Source organism: Momordica charantia, assembly GCF_013281855.1.
Source record: "Momordica charantia cultivar OHB3-1 chromosome 8 unlocalized genomic scaffold, Mcharantia_2.0 BLBB01000008.1, whole genome shotgun sequence".
NCBI lineage: Eukaryota > Viridiplantae > Streptophyta > Magnoliopsida > Cucurbitales > Cucurbitaceae > Momordica > Momordica charantia.
This window is the reverse complement of record NW_028275166.1, coordinates 2,142,023-2,164,367: the sequence shown is the minus strand read 5'-3', so window position 1 is coordinate 2,164,367 and position 22,345 is coordinate 2,142,023. Positions and strand designations below refer to the sequence as shown.

The 22,345-nt window shown below is 33.0% G+C and overlaps 2 protein-coding genes and 1 pseudogene across 2 annotated transcripts; all 3 read right to left on the bottom strand.

Moving 5' to 3' along the window:
* Nucleotides 1–8,284: 8,284 nt before the first annotated feature.
* LOC111004817 (receptor protein-tyrosine kinase CEPR1) lies at nt 8,285–11,573 on the bottom strand. Its single transcript, XM_022276022.2, has 2 exons — nt 9,005–11,573; nt 8,285–8,918 (listed from the first exon to the last, which is right to left on the bottom strand). The coding sequence occupies exons 1-2, from the start codon at nt 11,445–11,447 to the stop codon at nt 8,554–8,556; spliced, it is 2,808 nt and encodes a 935-aa protein (XP_022131714.1). The 5' UTR covers nt 11,448–11,573; the 3' UTR covers nt 8,285–8,553.
* Nucleotides 11,574–12,997: 1,424 nt separating this feature from the next.
* LOC111004757 (protein ZW2) lies at nt 12,998–14,121 on the bottom strand. Its single transcript, XM_022275936.2, has one exon. The coding sequence runs from the start codon at nt 14,001–14,003 to the stop codon at nt 13,272–13,274; it is 732 nt and encodes a 243-aa protein (XP_022131628.1). The 5' UTR covers nt 14,004–14,121; the 3' UTR covers nt 12,998–13,271.
* A 6,606-nt stretch (nt 14,122–20,727) lies between these two features.
* Nucleotides 20,728–21,907, bottom strand: LOC111005009 (protein ZW2 pseudogene; annotated as a pseudogene).
* Nucleotides 21,908–22,345: the final 438 nt, after the last annotated feature.

The window sequence follows — 22,345 nt, the reverse complement described above, 5'->3', positions numbered from 1 at the left end:
TGCCCCATCTATGTGTTAACGAGTGATTGTTTTGATCATCTTATTCAAAATAAGGAGAGATTATTAAGGGTAGGATTTGTGTGAAGTTTTTACTAAAATAAAAAGAGAAAAATTAAGAGCTCTTTTGGTAATCTAACGTTATCTTTGATTGTTTATGTTCCTCTTTTTTAATTAAAAATAATAATTGCATTGCCCCAACATCTCTAACAATGATAAAACAAGATCTTTATTTATGTTGGAACAAATTGAAAATTGGAACAAGAAACATAAATTTGTTTTGGTATTTATAAAATTTCTATCCAACTTTGAGAATGTTTTTAAAAAATAGAAACAATAAACATAAATAGTTATCAAATATTTAAGTTTATTAACAAAATTGAAAACGAGAAACAATAAATAAAAATGTTATCAAACAAACTATAAATGTCAAATTGGTAACATTGTCGTTTCCAAATTTTGATAAAAATAAGCATTTAATAACTATTCATATTCCCCTCCTCATTTTTTATAAATGAATTTTGTAGAAATTGAGAAATAACAAAATAAATTTTATTGCCATTGTTTCCTTTTTTTTTAAATATATATAAAAACATTATTTTATCATGGTTATTTATTTATTTTGACTTATTATCATTTTTATTTATAAAATGCATGATACATATAAAAAATAATTATAATATAAAAAATTGAATATTTAATTTAAGAATTAATTTTATATAAACATTTTATTACCGATTATCACCTTTTTTTTCTGTACAACATGTCGAGGGAAGGATTCTAACTCATAACCTCGTTGGAGATATATATGACAATTACCATTGAGTTACGTTCGTTTCGACAATTATCACCATTTTTAACACATAGAGACTAATTTTTTCTTCATAGAGACTAAAAATTAAAATTTCGAAAATATCAAAATAGATAAAAGCTTATGAAATACTACAACGTAATAAATAAATAGTCACATTTTGACTTTTAAATGCAAAGCCTTTTTCGGCGCGTGTTGGAAGCCAACGCATGGCCACCACACGGCAACAATATATCTATATTCTAAATTTCTAATATAATATTATAATATATGACGACAATAATAGGAAATGAATCGGAAACTTTATGCTATTTCGATACGTATATTTTATTCGTATGGGTTATTTTTTGTCAAATTTTGTCAGCTGTTTAGTTAAAGAAAATCTATGTTTAAAGCGTTTCTAATCCTTTTTAAAAGTTGTTTTTGTTTAAGTTTCTTTCAACGAACTATCATCACCGTTCTTAAATCTAGACTTTTTGGAGAGCGTTTTCCCTTGACTTGACTATCCTAACGTCGAGCTAAGTGACTTCGTAACCTTTGCGTTAACAAAAATTGTAAATCGTCTAACAATAAAATATAATAATCTGATTAGGAGGATTTTTTCACTTTTGTCACAGTTAAAAGTACTTTCCACCATTTTCGAAACTATTATATTTTAATTTTCGAAATTATTATATTTTGGAGTACATAAAAATACTTTAAAAAAGACAAAAAAGAAAAGTTAGATGTATCTCAAAATACTTGGTCACTAAGTATTTGTTTGAGCAATCTAGAATTTGCCAAGTGTTTCACAAATAAGCACTAGAAAACACTCTTCAATGCACATAAAACATGAACAATAAAAAGTTCAATAGAAATGTCAAAAAATTCCACGAGGAAGGGATGATAAATTTATTTTTCCGTTTCAATCTTATAAAGACAGGACTAAAGGTCAAATGAGTAAATAAGTTTAATTAGAATTACAATGTTGTGTATAACTACATCCTATGTCGTGCCACATCAATATTTCATCAACTGATCAATAATAAAAGTGTACGTATAAACTTATACGCTTAGAACAATGATTTTTATACTAGTAAAAATGTGAAACATAAACAAAATGGTTGTTTTTGGATCAACAACATGTGGAGTGAGATTCGAATCTCTAAAACCTTTTGATTGAAATATTTTCCTTAATTAATTGAACTATGTTTAGGTTGGAAACTGGGTGATGGGTACAATACTTAATAAAATATTTTTGGTTATTCAATATTATTTAGTAACCATTAAATCTACTATTGATAATACAAATTAATCAATCAATCCAAACGTAACTAAATGAACATTACTTTGATGGTTAGGTCTTATCCCACAATTGTTGAACTAAAAAAATAATAATCGAGTTATCAGATGTCAAATACCAAGCACATGGGATGATTTTGATTAATTATTAAACTTCAGCTTGCAGATATATTTTAATCAGTAATTTGAATTATTCATTTATGAATGGGAGATAACAAATGCCATATAATTAATTTGTTATCATCCAAATAATGTATTGTGAATATAGTCTCCTAATGTTTCTAAACGTTATCCAATAATTTCTTAGTTTCTATTTATAATGTTAAGCATCAACCTCTCAGTTGACTATTTGAAATTTATATTCGCTGAGCTCTATTTACGGAAATAACCCTTGCAAAAGATCTGGAGCCCAACGGCAACAGATACAAAGCCCAAATGCGACCCCCACCATCGGCCCATAACTTCTGGCCCAATAAGTTCACGCATAGGCCCAAAACGAGAACAATCTCATCTTTTGTAGGATCAAGAGCGGTGGTGCATTATGTTCACAATTTTGAATAAAAAAAAAAAAAAGCGCACACACACACACAACTTTTTTTTTTTATTTAAAAAACGAAACATGACCATGTTAGAATTTCGTTAAAATTGATAAATTTTTTTTAGTATAACATGTTGAGGAAGAGATTTGAACTCACAACATTTTTATTGGAGGTATATGCCAATTACTTATAAACTATGCTCGTTTTGGCCATAGTCGAAGTTTTTGTAGTATAACGGTTATATATCAATACAGATACAGTATATAAAGTTTGGACATAAGAAAAAAATAAAATTGAATGGGGTTGGGAATATGGGAAGATATCCCCACAGGCCACAACTAGTTGACAACACTTGTCTCAGCACTTTGTGTGTATAATTGCTATTGCTTTATGGTGCACATCACATGTTTGGTTTATTTCCTCAATTAAACCCCACACCCAATTTCAAACCCATTATTTCCAAAAGCATTCACATGCAACAACCAAGAGCAAGAGGCCAAAATTAAATAATAATAATAATAAAAATAAAAACAAAAAATATATATATATATATATATATATATATGCTTGTTATTTTTTATTTGATAATGCATTCCAAGTATAATATCACCAAATACCATTATAACAATTATTAGGTGATGTCAATGTTTAGCCCACAAATATAGAAATTGCTTCTATCATTAGAGGCTTTGAGTGCTGATTTTCCCTAATGGAATACATAATTATTGTCTATATATTTATATATCTATTGTCTCAATAGTGTTCCCTCGGTTGTGTGATTGCACACTTTTTTTTTTTTTTTTTTTAATAATATTTCACTAGTTTCTTAAAACAATGTTAATGCGCTTTTGCTTTATTAGAAAGATATGTGTAATGGAAATTCAATATCTTTGACGAAATTGGAGAAATATTTGGTCTAATAGATTTCGATCCATCATTATCAATATATGATGGGATCATATGTTATGTTGCCATGTGACGACGATCAATTTTTACTTTTGTGTACAAACAGTATTTCTTTCCGTCTCCCATTTTAGGTAATGGTGCCACACTCAAATACCGAAAAAAGATTCTTACTTGAGGAACAATATTTAATCTGAGTTGAAAATATATTCTCTTGAAAGTATGAATATATTATTTTTTTTCAATTCCATATATTAGAAACAACTTTAGGAAAAAGTCAGTCTAACCTATTACACAACTTGGTACGGTTGATTCGACTTTAGAAATCTCAAAAAAGGAATATCGATAATTCGAATTGTAAAATACCCTATTTTAATTAAGATATGTATTAAGGACAAGCCTCAAATGTTTTTTTAAATTGAAGTTAAAAAAAAAAAGAAAAGAAAAGTGTAGTTGAATATTTAAGAATTGATATTCTGATCCCTAGAAAGATTGCAATGTGTAGTAGCTGCAAGAGACAAAGATGTAATAAAATAATTAAAGATTTGGGATTTATTTTTTCTTTCTTTATTTTAAATTTATAAAACTGTTCCTTTTTGGTCAAGGGTTGAAACTTTTTTAATTTAATGGATTCTCCACATTGCCAACTGAAAACAGATGCCTCCATGAATCTCATTCTTCCAACAAGGCTTTATACAGAACCATACATTAGGTTTTTATTTTTTATTTTTTATTTTTTTCCAAAAGCCATCATCTACTTGCACTATACATGTTGCTTTCTTATTTTTAAATTTTTATGTTCTAATTTTTATCCTATGGTAATTTAGAACTGACATGACGGTTTTGTTGAACAAGACTTCTTTGATGGAGTGAAGGCGATTCTTTAATGATTCTGTCATCTAATGATCATTATTCTTAAAAATAGTTTTATTTTAAAGCCACGTGAAATCACACCTTATTATCTTTGGATTCTCGATAGATGAAACATTTTCCTTTTAACTTTTTGAAATCACAGATAATCTTGATTTTTGTAAAGTAATGTCTACTCTAAAAGAACAGTGAAAATCTCACTAGAAAATTCATGATTTGATGAGTTATTCGAGTCTCTCAAATCTAATCACTAGTATTAAAGATAAGCTAGCTAGGTTATGCTTTTCATAATTATTGAAATACTTGTTGGTTCAATTGTTTTTTTTTTTTTTTATCGTTACATATCGTTTGTTTCTTTCTCTTATTCTTAAGAAGATTATGAGCCTATGAGGAATGATTTTGAATAAATTATATATGATAACCTTAATATAGAGTCATTCAATCACTACTTTAAAATATAGTTTTGTTTCTTAGAAATACATTAACTTTGAATACAATAACTTCCACTCGCGGTCATTCATATTTTGAATTCTCTTACTCAATTAAATATATTTTAATATTTTAAAATGAGAGAATCTTAATTATTTAAAAGTAACGTGTACTATAAATAAAATTCTTATCAAATCATTTATAAGAATAATCTTTGATTCTTTAAAGGATTAATAAAAGCCTCACTTAATTGTAAAAAAATAAATAGAAATAAAAGTCTCACTTATGAAATTAATGACTCCAAATCTAATCACTACTATGCATATAGTTGGTTAGACTCTACTTTTTTATGATTATTGAAGTACTTATTGGTTCAATTGTTTCTTTTTGTTTATTGTGATGAATATTTGTTCCTTTTTCTTCAAAATAAAATAAAAATATGAATGGTAAAACACGATTTTAAAGTAAATTTTAATAATCTTAACATTTGCAAAAACATTCCATCAATATATTTTTAAATATATTTTTGTTTTTCATAAAGACAAAAACTTAAATACTATAGCTACCTTATGCTTTATGTCATTCATATTTTGATTATCCTGAAATCAAATATCTTTCAATTTTTTGAAGCAAGAGAGAGTCTTGATTTCTTTTAAAGTAACGTCTACTATAAGGGATTAATAAAAGTTTCACTATAAAATTAGTGGTTTGATGTAAATTTATTTTAGCCTCTCGTTAGTATATGGAGTAAATTAGGGCTTTGTACTTATTGGTTCAATTTTTTTTTAATATTTATTGATAACCCAGTTTTCTCCTCTTCATAATATGACAAGATTATGAATAATAATTTCAAATAAATAATCACCTTAATATAATCATTCAAACAGTAAAACTAAGAGTAATTTTATTTCCACAAATATAGTAGGTCATATACCTTATATCATTGAATTTTTTGGAATTAGAAATCTAAATTTTAGTTTCTATTCTATAAAGTAACGTGTATTACAAAATATTGTGAAAATTTAACTCTAAATTAATGATTTGATGCAAATTATTGGTGCCTCTCAAATCTAACCCATAGACCCTAGTGTGTAGAGGCAAGGCTAGGGTTTCACTTTTCTCAATAATTGAAGCACTTTTTGGTTTAGGTTTAGGTGGTTGTGTTTTTGAACTTAATATATGATTAAAGAGAATTATATTATAATGAATGATATATAAATATATTTGCATTTTTGAAGTTTTGATGGTGTAATTTTGACATCATATTATTCATTTATTTGATTACTTTTTAGGAAAGCATATAGTTATTGTTATTTGTCAATCATATTTTTTAAAAAAAATGGTAATTTTAGTTGCGATGTATTTTGACTAATTAACTCAATGCATATTCTGCTTTTTTGCAATGGACGTTGACTTTGGTCAAATTTCTTTTAAAAAAATGTTTTCTATTTTATTTTTAAACAAAAATTTTCTTGATATATTTGAGGATGAATGTATTTTCCTAAAAGTACCACACATTAAAAATAGTCTCATTTTAAACCACAAGTTCTATTCAAAGTACTCGTAAACTAACACATTAAACAACATCAAGATACAAAGAGAATAAGTCCTGGTTTTTTTTTTAATGTTCATTAGAAACTAAACACTCCCACCTTTAGGATTTCAGAGTTAATTTTGTAACCACGGATATGAAATATAAATTTGAGACAAAGAATAGAAGCTATGCATCGATTCAAAGAACAGAAGGAATACCGTAAAATTGTGTTTCTTTTAGTACACAAATTGTGGTACGAGAATTTGAAGTTATAATTTTAATTACCACTAAGCTATACTCATGTTGACAGTATATTGTAAAATTGTTATTGAACCGAAAGGAGCACACAGAATAAAAGAGCCATTACTTTTTTCTTCTTTCTTTCTTTTTAAGAACGATGGAGAATTCAAAGTACATGTGAATGAGGAGATAAAAAGATGCTTTCAGCAGTAAAAAAAAAAAAAGGAGACCACTTTTATCTTTTTGCCCATTTGCACAACACAGCTTCATCAAAGTGGGATGGATTTGAATCCTCCAGAAGGCAATCATGGCTCAATAATTTGAAATATTTGTTTAATTAGTTTTAGGGTAACCCCACTTTGAAAATTTTAGAGCAAAAAGGGATCTCCTTGCCAATCACCTTCTTCCACTAATGACTCAAGATCTTATCTTTCAATTCTAGGACTCCCTTTTCTTTTTTGACAAAATTTAAAAGGGGATATTGAATAATTGTTGTTTTTTTTTCCTCTTCTTTTTCATGGGTCCATTTGGGTCTGTTAGGAAGACTTTTTTTTTTTGTTGGGTTTATGTTAAATCATTCAATTTCATCTTTTGTTTCGGTTCGTGGAATTGAATTATTTATATTAGCTTAAGTGTATACGATTGGTTTAGCTTTGAACGGTGAGTTGATTGATGTAGCATTCTTTTCAGATTTTAAAAGATTTGGAGTGAATATTTGAATAAATCTAAATTAATTTAGGCAAGTTGAGAATAAATCTTTATTTGGAGAGGAGGTACCTTGAGTATAGCTTTGAAGTATATATTATTCACTAAATGGTTGACGATTTGAATGCACCCGGCATGTTATTGAACTTGACAAAAATAAATCTTTAGAGATAAATTTATGTAGCATCAAAATTTGGAAGGTAAAGTATTTCTAAACAACTTTTTAAACCATGTTTGAAGATGTATTTGAAACAAAAAATACAAAAAATAAAAAATAAAAGAAAATGGTGTTCTTAATTCTTATAGGAATAATTACAACTTGTGCCAAATACTCTCATGGTTTGCAACATACGATTCTAATATGTTATGCATACCAATATACTAATTTAATTAGTTTGGTAGATAAGTTCTTTAAAAAAAAAAAGTTAGGTAGAGAAGTTAAAATTATTATTATTAGTATTATTATGTGTCATAGTAAAAGTTAAAAAACTAAGAAAAGCATGGTTGTGCAAACTCCACTATATTTAAACAACTTGATTCAACTGATTAAGATATATATCATTGACTAAAATGTTAGAGGTTTGAATCTCCACTTCCACAAAATTGTGAAATCTTCTCCATTTGAGATAGGGGAAGAGTTACTATACCTTATGAACCCCCTCTTTCTCTCTTTTTTGAGAATACACTCGGGATAGAAGAAAACTCAAAGATTTATTTATTCTATACTATGCATTTGTTCACGACTCCCAGAAACTTATGCCTCTAAAATCACACACCCATGTTTACAAATTCATTCCTCTTTAGGTTATTCAACACTTTTCAGTTGTTGCCTTGTAACATCTTCTTCACATTTCAATTGCAACTTCTATTCTATATATGTTTCTCTTCATCTTTCAAAAGAAAAATTACATCATTTTCATCATAATTCACCCAGAAACCGAGATTCAAAAAAACAAAAGAGATGAAACATCATGGTAAATATACAAAATTAGAACTTATATTCTTCATCTATTAGGCATAGCAAAGCAAAACATTAAGAAGTAGAGGGCAACAATAAACATTATCAAAAGAGCAACAACTTAGTCTCTCCTTTGACTCTCTCTCCCTCCCTTTAGTATTGGAGAAACCACTTATCTTATCATATAATTCATTCAAACATATAAGAAGAAGAAGAAGAAAAAAAGGTCACTCCCCCTTTTAACTTAGAATCTGGACTCAAAAAGGGCACTTTTATTATCGTGACATCATGGGTATCCTCCCACTTTTTTGACTTCTTTGAACGGTCGGTCAAATTTGCAAGGATCCACCTGTTGCAGCAGCTCTACCACCTCTCCCATGGCGGGTCGCAGCACTGGATTCCTGTAAGTGCAGCGAATGGCGATTATCAGAGCCTTAATTATCTCATCCCTGAACGACCCTTTTAGTCTTTTGTCAAGAATCTCGAGAACCCCTTCTTTTGTGTCCACTTTGTTCGAAACCCAGAACACAATGTTCTTGTTCTCTCCGTATTCCGCCTCAATCGGCTTCTTCCCGGTAATCAGCTCCATTAGCACCACCCCGAAGCTGTACACATCGCATTTGGTTGTTGCCTTGGATGAATATGCGTATTCTGTAACTTGTAATTTTGATTGTTATGAGAAATCTGTAACGAAATCGATTCAATTGAGATTTGGGGCAATTGATTGAGAAGTTTACCTGGGGCTAAATAGCCGTAGGTTCCGGCGATTACGGAATTTGTTGAATCTTTGCTTCCTTGAAGAACTTTGGCTATGCCGAAATCTGCAACTTTCGGTTGGTAATCTGCGTCTAATAGAATGTTTGTGGTTTTGATGTCTCTGTGGATGACCGGCGGCGAGAGGTCGTGGTGGAGATAGGCGAGGCCTTGGGCCACCCCCACCGCGATGCGGTGGCGCGTGGGCCAATCGAGATGGATCCACCCTCTATGGAGCGCGTCCCAGAGGTTGCCGTTGGGCATATATTCGTAAACCAGAAGGCTGCAATTTAGGCCCGAGAAGTAGCTATAGAGTTTCACGATGTTCTTGTGCCTTATACTGCCTAGTGTTTCGACTTCCGTTTTCAATTCCTTATCGAAGAGATGTTTCGCCCTTCGATTCCACAGCCTCTTCACGGCGACGATTTCTCCGTTTCCGAGCTCGATTTTGTAGACCGTTCCGGAGCCCCCGTGGCCCACGATGTTCTTTTCCACCATGGCTTCGAGAATCCCGATTTGGTCGAACCTCTGCAAGTGGAAGAATAACGAAGAGAGGGTTTCTTCGTTTTCGATCTCTGCTCTCTTTCTCGAAATCCGGCGTTTTAGAAACAGGGCAGCGCCGGCGAAGAAGATGAGCAGTGGAATCCCGATCGCCCAGATGAAATTTAGGCGTTTTTGGAAGGAAAAATGTGAACAAATGGGGAATTTCTGATCTGGTGAAATGAAATACGCCGGTGGAACACACAGATTAGGGTTGCCGGAGAAGCTATCGGCCAACCCCTGTTTGATCAGAGATGGAGGAATTGGACCTGAAAGTTGATTGTTCGAAAAATTCAGAGAACTCGGGAACAATTGGCTCAAACTTTCTGGGATTGTCCCGGATAAAAGATTATTGGAGAGATCGAGAACGTTGAGGGATTTCAACGACGAAATCGAATTTGGGATTGAAGAATCCAGCTGGTTCCCCTGTAACATCATCAGATTGAGTTTCTTCAGATTTCCAATCTCCGGTGGCACCTGGCCGGAGAGAAGATTGTTGCTGAGATCAAGCTTCACCAGATTGGTAGCTCCTGAAATCTCCGGGGGTATAACTCCAGAAATCCTGTTTCTTTGCAAGAACAATTCCGACAAGTTCTGTGCCCGTGAGATCGAATTCGAAATCGAACCGGCTAGATTATTATGAGCAACATCAATAATCGAAACATGGGGGAGACCCAAAACTCCTTCAGGAATTGTGCCCACCACCTGATTGAAACTAATCCTAAACCTTAAAAGCGACTCGCATTCACCAAAGCTCGGAGGAATTTCTCCAGAAAGCCTGTTTTCCAGGACAAGAAAGTACAGCAATTTCCCCCCCCTGCAAATATCCAATGGCAGTGATCCGGACAGGTGATTTTCCGACAAGTCGAGGACAACCATTGGTGAGAACTTCCCCAACTTTTTTGGAATCTGTCCTGTGAGAAAGTTGTCATAAAGTGATAGCATAGTGAGTGTTGTTGAGTTTTCTAGTACACTTGGAATCTCTCCTGTGAGGCTATTGTTGTAAATCTGTAGAACTTCAAGCTTGGGAAGTTTACAAATAGATTCTGGAAGCTCTCCTGTCAAAAGGTTCACTGACATGTCCACGTCCACAAGCTCTGTTAGGTTCCCAAGCTCCTCTGGTATGTTTCCTGTGAGTTCATTGTAATAGAGTTCAAGTTGTTTCAAGTTCTTCAGTAAGGAGATTTCTTTTGGAATCTCTCCCTTGAGAAAGTTCCCACTGAGTTCAAGATCAACTAGAGATGTCATGCTCCCTATTGACCGCGGGATTTCACCGTCTAACATACAGGTAGTCAAGACCATGGATTTCAGCTTCTTCAAGCTGGAGATGTTTTCAGGCAGTTTCCATAAGTTGAGGTTGTAGTTCTCATTGAAATTCAGCACCTCGAGGTTAAAAAGGTCGAAAACCGACATGGGAAAGTCGCCAGTGAAGGAATTGTACGAGAGGTCAAGCACACGCAGCTGTTTCATTTGTGACAAGTCCGGGATTGTTCCATTGAGATACAAAGAGCTCATGTCAAGCACTTCAAGGAGAGAGCAGTTGGTGATTCCTGCTGGAAAACGTCCCCGAAAACCGGTACCAGCAAGACGAAGAACTCTCAGCTCTGGCAGGTAGGAGCATACATCTCCAGGGAAGCTACCAGAAAGAAGTTTGCCAGAGATATCAATCCCAACGACGCGGCCACGGTCATTGCAGCTGATTCCAGTGAAGTTGCAGAAGGATTTGCCTCCGGAAAGACCCCACTCAGACAGGAACTTCCCTGAGGCAGTCTTTTGCATGAGAAAGAAGAACTGAGACTGATTATCATTAGTGAGAACTTGAGAAGAAGAGATGGAGGAGGAGGAGGCGAGGAACAAAAGAAGAAAGAAAGCTGAGTGAAGAGCCATGATTGGCACAAGGTGGAGAATTGAGATGATGATGAGAGGTGGTGAGTGAAGAAAGCAAGCCAAGATGGGAGAATATAAATGGGCATCAAAATGGTGCAGCAGCAACAGCAGCAGCAGTACAGTAACAAAGCCTTGAAAATGAAAAAGGAAGGTGAGAGAAAAAAATTAAATAAAAAAGAAAAGGTTCCTGCAAGTGTACTGAGAGAGTGAGAGAAGGGGAAGAAAAAAGAAAAGAAAAAGAAAAGTAGAAAGAGAGAGGGGTAGTAGTAGATACAAAGCTTTGTATAAAGAAACTTTATGTTTATACTCCACTATAGAGAGTTGTGGAGAATAACATCTAGAGTTGGAAAAAGATTTTGAAGTTGTTTGAAAAAACAAACTACTGCAGAATCACCCCTGGTTTTGTTTCAAAGATTGCAGTTGACTGAAAGTAGAAGCTGATCAAGGAGCTTGGAAGACAGGTATGTCTGAATTAAACTTGTTCTGGTTTTGGTTTTACCTAAGAAAATCCATTTTGAAGAACAGTGCCATTATGCTCAATTCAATTCCTTTGGCCTCTCCTCCACTACCCTATATTGGAGCTTCAACTGATGACACTAAATCATGGCTTCCCCCACTTCCATATACATTTTTCACTCCCACCCCTAAATCCAAATCCTCCTCCTTTTGAAAATCTCCTCCCAATCTCTTTTTTACCAATCCAATATTTGCTTGGGTAATTAAGCATAAACTCACTTATATCATATTTTATCTTTTTTGTTTGTTCTTTCTGATTTGCTTATGAACGTTTAATAAATGTGTTAATTCCACTAGCATCTTTTACTGAAGAAAGAGATTAGTAGTGGTGGTAGCAAAAGGTAGCTTTGTGAAACACATGTTTCAGTTTTTTTTTTACTTTTCTTTTTTCTTGTCGTTGTTCTTTCTTCCAAAATTACGAACTTAGTTTTTTTTAGTACAACAAATGTGGAAGATGCCTCGAACCACTCTGGGTGGTGATTGATGACTAAATGAACTTATATAATGGCCCATTTTCATTTCCAGGCTCTATGGGTCATGGATCCAAAAATTTTGATTACAGCAGCCCATATTCATTAGTTTGCCAAAAGTTTTCTAAAGTGCCTTTGGATTTCATACGCAAGTGTTTATTAGAAACTATTATGTAAAATTCTTATTTTAACTTTACTTTTATTCTCTTTAATACTTTTTTTTAAATATATATATTTGCCATTCTTTTTCTCTTAGGTATGAATATAGGGAAAATTATTTGTTCTGCATAGTGCATTTGTAACTTTTAGTAGATTCATGATTTTAATTAAGATTGATTTTTCATCCCAAACATAGGGTCAATATTTAAACCTAAAATCTCTTATTTAAGAGGATAATATGTCTTGACTACTTATACACTCATAAAAATTTAGAAGCAATCTCTTCCATATACACTTCTCTTCCTTTTCCTTTATTTATTTACTTTTTTTATTCTCCAATTCTACTCTTACACATTTTATTTTCCAAGTGTCTCTTTTAAAACATCAAACAATATTCGATTCTCATATTTTAAAACCATTATATATAAAAGAAAACTCGAAACTAGATTTGAGAAACTTTGACTTAACAAAAAAGAAAAAAGAAACTACATTTTTTCCCCTAGACGAAGAATAAAGCATTTAGGCACGCTTATTTCTGGTTAGTCAGAGCAGAGCTTGGCCTGTAATGGCCGCTCAGCTCAAGACGCCATGACTTTTTGACTACACATTCTAAAACCCTAAACACAGACCCCATCCATCACAGATTCACAAGCACCGCGCACCATAATGTTCATAAACCCTAATTCTGGAAACCCATCTGGTGGAATTGGACTTGGACTCCATTAATTGTCCTCTGCAAATCCCTGTTCAGCCCCCACCTTCTGATACGCAGCTGAAACTCCGTCGCCGCCGCTAAAAGCTTCACCGTCTGATCGGAATTCAGAATCTCCATCACTTTCCTCATCGTGGACCCACGGAGCCCATCGGCCCCGTCGAGAACCCCCACCATCGCCACCTTCAGCTCCTCCATGGCGCTCTCCATCTCGCAAATCTCCCCGTCGACCAGCCGCCCCGCCCGCCGCGCCAGCCCCACAATCGGCGGCGCCGCCACCGTCTCCTGCAGGCTGGCCATCGCCTCCGTCAAATCCCTCTCCCTCCGCCTGACGTCCGCCTTGAGCTCCTCCAGCGCCGCCCCCTGCTCCGGCGTCAGGTCCCTCACCGCGCCCTCCGCCAGGCGGAAGGCGATGGAAGGCCGGAAGCCGCAAATCCAAAGCAGAGTCCTCTCGTAAGGGGTGAGCCAGGGGGCGGAGAAGACGCGGAACACGTCTTCTCCGGCGGCCTTTGAAATCTCGTCGTGGTACCGCCGGTAATGGGCCAGAACTTGATTGATCAAACGCAGTTTCTTGTCCTCTGTTCCGGCGTCGGAGGATTGGAGGAGGTGATGGAGGAAGGATTGCTGATTGGCGAGCCAGGACTCGTAGAAATTGCCGAAGCTGTCGATTACAGTGTGGGTCATTGATGGGTGCGCCATTTTTGTTGTTTTTTGATTTTTCGATTTCACGGCGGCCAATCGGAATCCCCGGACGGGGTGGTGGGGGCAGGGGCACCGATGATTATTTATAGTTAAAAATCGGGAGACAGATTTTTTATTTTTTATTTTTTTATTTTAGATTTTAGATTTTAGATTTTGATTGCGTTCTGCCGCCATTTTAAATTCTTATTAAACAAAATTCGGGTAGGGGACAATTTTTGTAATAGTAGCTCCCATGAAAACAGGGGACTTACGTTTACGTTGGAGAGAAATTTCTAGTGATCGCAAGTCTCCATTTCCTTTTTTGTTTTGTTTTCAATTTATAAGAAATATAATGCATTTTTGTGTTGGAGTGAATATGTTATATTTTACCCATTTTAATTTGAATAAAAATGAAATGGATTAATAACTCGAAATAGTATATTTATTAAATTTTTTATCATTTTGTATTTTAAGATTTCAAATTCAAAATTTAAAAGTAGGGTAGAAATTTCATAAGTTGAAAGTGGTTTTAAAAAGCAAAATCTATCATTGGGATATTTAATTTCAAAATTAGGTTACATACCAAACATGTCTAGATCTTAAACATTTGATAATTGTTCTTTCTTATTTATATTGTTTCGACTACAAGACATAATTCTTTTTTAATTAAAAAAAAGAAATGAAAGTTTTGTTTAGTACAACATGTAGGGGTGGGGTATCGAACTCATAAACTCTTGATTTGACGTATATGCAAGAAATGAAAGTTAAAAACCATAAATATTACCCCACATATTTTAATAGACAAAAGATCTTGCTTTCCTTGCTTTGTTTAGAAATTAAAAACTATATTATTTGTGAAAATTTTAATGGCATATATCTTTAATTCGTGAGTTTTATCTCTCATCCCTACGAAGAAAAAGGGGAAAAATGATATAAGTAAAATTTAGATTTTATAAAAAGGAAAAAAAGATTATGGTTTTAGGAAGTAGGCGATTGTCCTGGGCTTTGGATTGACCTCCACGTGGCACTGCGCTTTAACATGTGATCCATACCATCTTATTCTACATTCTCCGTATCTGTACATTCTCCGAATCTGTACATTCTATATCCATGTCCCTCGTGCACTGTTTTTCTTATTTCTTTTAGGGGATGATTAATATACCTGTTGAATTATATTCAAATAAGTGACACAATCAGCAAAAAAATTATAGGATATATTTATATAAAGCTCAAACAAAATTTGTAAGTTATTCAAAATTATGAAACTTTATAAGTTCCATTGGAGGGGATAAATACCCGTAAGAATTGCCTACGGATTCAAAGTTTTAGATGGAAGTAGAAAAATAAAAAAAGGGAAAATTTTTATTCAAAGATTTTATATGAGATAATAAATAATAAGTTGGAGATCATCTTATCTAAGATAAAATAGTATTAATGTGAATATGAACTTAATTCAATCGCACGTGAGGTAAAAAGAAATAAATGAGTATTAAAGAGACGGTTGCTTCGTTGGCAAGGCTGCGGCGGTGGCAGTGGGTGATAGGAGAAGAGAGGCGCCGTGTCGATCGGTAGGGAAAAGAAGGAGATTTAATTATATTTCCGGCGGACGGCGGTGTTGACAGTGGAGGTGAGATTTATTATATTTATTTACAGGGTTTTGGTTGGAGTCCAGGTGGCAGGGTGCATTATTTTTTAACATTTTTGTATTCTTGGCTGTTGGATTCTCTGTATCTGTACCGTATGGAATTCTTCTTCTTTGTTTACTTCACTTTTAAGCAAACTTGCTTAAAATGTCAAACGTAACTGTTGAGGTCTCAATTTTATGAAAATATCCGAGTCGTAATTTCACATGAATGGTGCCTTCAACCACTCGACCATCTCTCCTACAGAATGATTATGGTCCAGAAATCGAGTTAATAGTGAGTAGTAAAAATATCGATAGATATTTTTGTAAAAGTTAAAAAAAATAAAAAATCGTAAAAAATATTTAAAATAACAAATAAACATTTTCTAATTTCTAAATTAGTTAAAAATAATTAATATTAATATTATGTGTGTTAGTGACATTTTCATATTTTGTCGATTTTTTTTATTATAATGAAAATGTCGATTTATTCCTCGTGTCAATGTCGAACCTATAAAAACATATATCAACGTGTCGACGGATATTTAGAACTATGAAACAAACCAAGTATTATTTTATTTTAGTTATAAATCATAGATCTAAATATTCGTCGACATATCGACATATTCATATTTTCATGCATTCGACATCGATATTTCTATCATAGTATAAAAAATCGACAAAATAGAAAAGATATCAAACAAACATTTAAAACCTTGATATAAACAGACAAAAAAGGGAAGAGAAAGAAACTTTCGTTTTGGTTATGGTTATTATTATTATTAAATTCTTGTTTCTGGGACACGTGTGGACAATAATCTTATTTTATTCATATACAGAGATACTCTTGCATAATTTTTAGGTTGTATTTAAATACCGACACTCTGACAACTCTGAAAAATGCATATTAATAAGAAACATCGGAACTCGAGAAGAGGAAATTTTCGACTTACTTTCTACTTTCTACTTCTAGGTTCAAATTATTATATTCTTGTTTTCAATTTTTAATTATTATTCTTTTTCATTTTTTATTCTTTAAACAGAAATATAAGCGGCAATTGTTTTTATTTGTTTTTTTCAATTTTTTTTTGAAACATTTACGAAGTAAACTAACATGAAAAGTACGACAACTAAAATGTGGTTTAAAAAATATACGAGAATCAAAATTGAGAGTATATGGACAAAAAAATATTTAAACATTATTATTTTTAAATGATCCTGATATTAACAGAGTTGTCGAACATAAAAACATCCATTTTCATATCTTCATGATGTACAACGCGTAAAGATTTGTTTAAGATTCGTAAGTGTTTGTCTAATTAATGATTTTTTTCTTCAATATTTGGTGTACGATCAAATTATCAACTTTTAATGCAGATTATAAGATATAAATAATATCATTTTAAAGAGTTTATTTGTTGTAGTATCAAGTTAATTTTGACTTTGGTAGAGTTTTCTTTTTTCTTTGTACAGATGAGAAAACATAGGTCTAGTCATATTAAATAGATATATATTTATTATATGGCTATATATAATACACGTCTATTTTATGTCCAAATAAGTATAAATTCGAGGAGTTTCGACACATTGTTCTTTGAAATTCAATCTCTCGTTCACACGTCATTATATGTACACACATTTGCTTCATAAATTTAAAACATAGGATATTTTAAAGTCAAATGATATATATTTTTTATGTCGTATTATCATTTTGTGATTTTTTATTATACTAGTAAAAAACAATAGTTTTTATTTCAATGTTTAAAAATATAAAATTTAATTAAATGGTTAAAATTTATAATCTAATTTGGTTTTCTTTAATCTCTAAATGTTTACCTCACCAAGTTTTTTCGTATTTTCAATGTTTATCTCATAAAACAACGTCTCAATAATTCTCATCATCCATTGATGCGGTTAGTGTAACTAAAAGGATTATTCTTCATTTACTTAATTTTTTTTCTAAAAAAAAACATTTTCATGGACTTTTCATCTTTTTTTCCCTAAACATAACAATACATAAAATTAAATAAAACTTTGTTTCAATTTCTTATTTGAATCATTGAAAAATAAAATGATAAAAAAAAATAGTGAGAGATAGAGGTGCGTTCAGGACAACCGTTCTTTGCCATATTCGAGTTCCGATCCATAGCTCATCGGGAATGCCAACCGCAGCCATGTTCCGATAGATTGCTTCGACTATTTTCATCACACGATGATCACCTTACGAATGAGGAGGTCATTGAGAGAGTCCTCGTGGTTATCAAGTGTCATCCCAAAGTGGATCCGTCCAAGGTGATCCAATCTTATCACTCATTTTCCCTTTTGTTTTTCCAGTTGATTGTGTCGTTTGGAAAAAAATAACTAAAAAAGTTGAATATTCTATCAAACAATCTAACTAAATATAAGAAAACACAAGACATTGACTAAAGAATAAATTTAACATACCGAAAGAGAAAAGAAACTCAAATTTTGATTAAGAAAAAGTTGGGAGAAAGAGTAAGAAAAAACTCTTTATATAGTGGTAGAAAATAAAAAGCTACTAAACTTTTGAAATTCTTTATTAATTATAATTCAAAATAAGTTATAACTTTTTAACATACAAAGCCCTCCGTATTATAACTCTTTATATTCTAATCTTTAAGAGGAAGAGTTTATTAGAAAGAAAAAATTAATTTGAGAAAAGTAAAATTTGTGATGATGGAGATTAAATATTTTAAAAGAAATGAAAAAAGTTGCTCTAAAATGTCCATAAGAATGTTGAAATTAAAAGGGTAAAATAGGCCGAAAAAATTTCTTCCTATAACTCATTTTATATATACTATAGATATAGATATATTCTAAATTCATGCTTACTAGAGATACCGTGGTAAATATGTGAGGACTAAAAAACAACTGACAAAATTATGTAATTAACCAAATTCTCACTCGAAATACAAATAAAGTTCTAAAATCGAACCAATTGGCTGGGTATGCCGATCTGATAATGATTTATAATTTATAATTCTTTTGTTTAGCAAATTTCTATTTTTAAAAAATATAAATTATTGGATAACTGTTTTTTGTTTTTTGGCCAAGTAGGGTTCGAATCTTCACGCGTGTAGAGGATAATAGTAAATATTATATAATAAAATTCAAAAAGAGATAAATCTTTTATGCTCCGTTTGATTTCTGTAATTGGTAGGAAATAATTTCAAATTTCACGAGAAGTGAAATGATTTTGAATTTCTCATTGGAAACCAAAATGATTCTAAATCATTAAAATTAAAATTTATTGTTTGGATGTTCAAAGTATAACATTTTACTATTATGCCCTTAATATTTTGCAGAATATTATATTATTAATAATATAATATTTTAATATAAACCAGTAATTTCAAATTTGAAAAATTTAAATAATTTAATCAAATCAACCTAACACAAGTTAAAACTTGTCAATGTGATCTTTATTTTAAAAACTAAACTAAAAAAAACTTTGCAAATCTCTCGATTCAGTTTTTTTTTTTTTTTTTTTTGAACAACTACTTTGGATTCAAATATTAAAAAAATAATAATAAAAAATGAAGAAAAAATATAAAAAACAAAAAAAAAACAAAAAACAAAGATCTAAACTATAAGGAAAATTAAACCTACCAAAAACAAAATAGAAAATCAACCTTATTTTGTTTGAATGGTGATGAAAAAAATTATATAAGGAGAGTCAGTTTATAGTTATTAGAATTAAAAAAAAACGGACAAATCAAAATTTGAAACTAATTGAGTTGATGATATGTGCAAAGGAGGTTGGAATGATACGTATTTTTTTTTCACCAAAGTACGACAAGATCAGAATTTCTTCAGTTTAAACTTAAAATCCTCACAAATCCAACTATTTGGAACTAAAATTCTCCCACCCCACCCTTTGTATAAAAAAAACCAATGAAATCTTTAGTTTTTATAATTAAGAAGTAAAAAAATTGACAATAGAACCATTGATTTAGACATTTATTTTCAATAATAAGCTCATGTGTTGTACTAAATAGAAAGACAATAAAATCTAATTTATATGCATTAGTTGAAATACTATTCAATTAATATAATTATTACTATTATATATATATATATATATATATAATGGAAAACGAATAAACTTTTACTAAGAAGAAATTAAGTCCTGATTCGTCATAAGGGCCAACCAATCACAAATACAAAAAATCCAACCTACACTCTACTCTAAATCGAAAACCCTACAAGATAGTGGACACAAAAATTATCATCCATGTTCACCTTATTAAAAGAGATGACGTTACAGGTAAACTTTTTTTGACTACCCACGTTTTTTCAATAAGATCATCGCATTCCTTTGCAACAACTTAGCCACCTCTATTGAGTTAGTCTCCATCTAAATAGGATAAGATACCATAAACTATAGATTTCGCATCCCTTCCAGAACATCAATAACTTCCAACATCTTCACACTTCTATAGTTATCCATGAAACGGTTGCTTGCAAGGATAATGACACATTCCTAATTATGCAAGATCCACCTAACCCCCTGCCTGCAGATTCTCTGGCCAAGGCACATCAGCATTCAATGTCGAGGTATGAGGGGGGGAAGGGTCCAAGTGGTTCTTGCCTTAGTGACTCCGCTGCTATTAACTAAATACATTAATAGGCAATCATAGACTTTAGAATGATGATACATTAGACCTTTTTTTAAGATCAACCTATGCAAATTTTCAAACTTTTTATGAACTTTAAGAAAATGTGAAAATGTGAGCAGGGAAACAATCACCTCTTACACTAAAAATATTAACTTCAAACAGATATTTGTAATTCGATTTCTTTCACAACTCAGAAAAAATAATCCAAGTGGGTTTTGAAGCCTCTTCAAATATTTAATTACATCACCCAAGTTTGATCTTTAAGAGCAATACCAATTTCAGAGACTAATCCCATTTTTATTGCCTACATTATACACTTATTCAAATTTTTCAATATTGAAATAATTAACTCAATATAATATACTTAATTTCTTTTAATAATTTAGTTTAGTCCTGAGTCATTATACTTAAAAAAACACATACATGTAACTGACATAAAACTATTAAAACCAAATTACACCTAAAATAAAATACCTTAAACCCTGCCTTTAAAAACTAAAACATGACGAACAAATTCTAAATACAAAAAAACTATATATATATATATATATTTTTTTTTTTTCTTCCCTAAAATCAGACGACAACACAACAGTGTTTGTAAACACAAGTGACACTGACACAACCTAATTTTTATTTTCTTTTTTATTTTTTATTTTGGAATTTAGTTTCACTATAAGAACTCGGAAGTGGGCCTACTGTGTGGGCCCACCATAGTGAAATTAGAAGGGCATCACGATTCACGATTATGGCGTTGTTCTCTGTGAACGCCCCATCTTCTGATTCTGAGCTGAAACTCCGCCGCCGCCGCCAGAAGCCTCACCCTCTGATCGGGATCCAGAAGCTCCATCACCTTCATCACCGCCGATCCACGCACCCCATCCGCCCTATTCAAAACCATCACCATCGCCGTCTTCAGCTCCTCAATCGCGCCCTCCATTTCGCAAATCTCCCGATCCATCACCCTCCCCGCCCGCCGCGCCAGCGCCTCGATCGGCGGCGCCGCCACCATCTCCTGCAGGCTCGCCATCGCCTCCGTCAGATCCCTCTCGTTCCGCCGCACCTCCGCCTTCACCTCCTCCAGCCGGGCCCTCTGCGGCGGCGCCAAGTCCTTGACCGCGGCATCCAGCAACCGGAGCACGATGGAGGGCTTGAAGCCGCCGATCCAGAGCAGCGTCCTCTCGAAGGGGGTGAGCCAGGGGGCGGAGAAGGCGCGGAAGACGTCTTCTCCGGCAGCCTTGGAGAGCTCCTCGTAGTAGTGCTGGTAGTGGGCCAGGATTTGGTTGATTAATCGCAATTGAGCCTCTTCCTTGTCGTTGGCGGGCAGTGCGGCCGATTGGAGGAGCTGTTGGAGGAAGGATTGCTGGCCGGCCAGCCAGGATTGGTAGAAGTTCCCGAAATTGTCGATAACAGGGTGCGGTGGCTGTGCCATTGTTCGCGGCGGCGCGGCGGCGGCGCTAGGGGTGCGGTCTCCTGTCCAGGAACAGGGGAGGTGCTTCTGGTTGGCTATTTATAATCGGAATAAATTGGCGCCGTGTGGGTACGGCAATGGCGGTGGTGTTTTGTTGAAACTTGGAACAATCAGGAAGGGGAATATAAAACTAAATTAAGTTCTAAGAAGCATAAAACTTTGTTTTGCATTCTTAATCAATATTGCTAATTTTTTTTAGCACTGAGCTCACGTTTTCTTAATTGAAAATACGTATCTTAATTGATTGAATTCAAATTGGATAGCAGGTTTTTCAAACTTCTATGATTTAGAGAACAATTGATTAATTTGGAATGGGAATTTGTCTTAATTAATTCAACTAAAAAAATAAGTTTGATGGAAAATATTTGTCTTTATCCACATGTAAATATATATGTTTTTGAGTGTAAAATCAGACTAAGCTCATATCTAAGAAACTCGAATGGGTGTACCAAAGCTCGAAGTACTTATAAAACAGACCTAGCACTTCGACGTTTTTGTTAGTGCACAATCCGATCTATTGCTCTAGAGAGAATACTTTCACGTAAGGCTTCTGACAGCACTTCAACAGTTCCCCGACTGTTCAGGAAACATGACGTGTTGTTGGAAAACATCCTCGTTGCTTTCACGC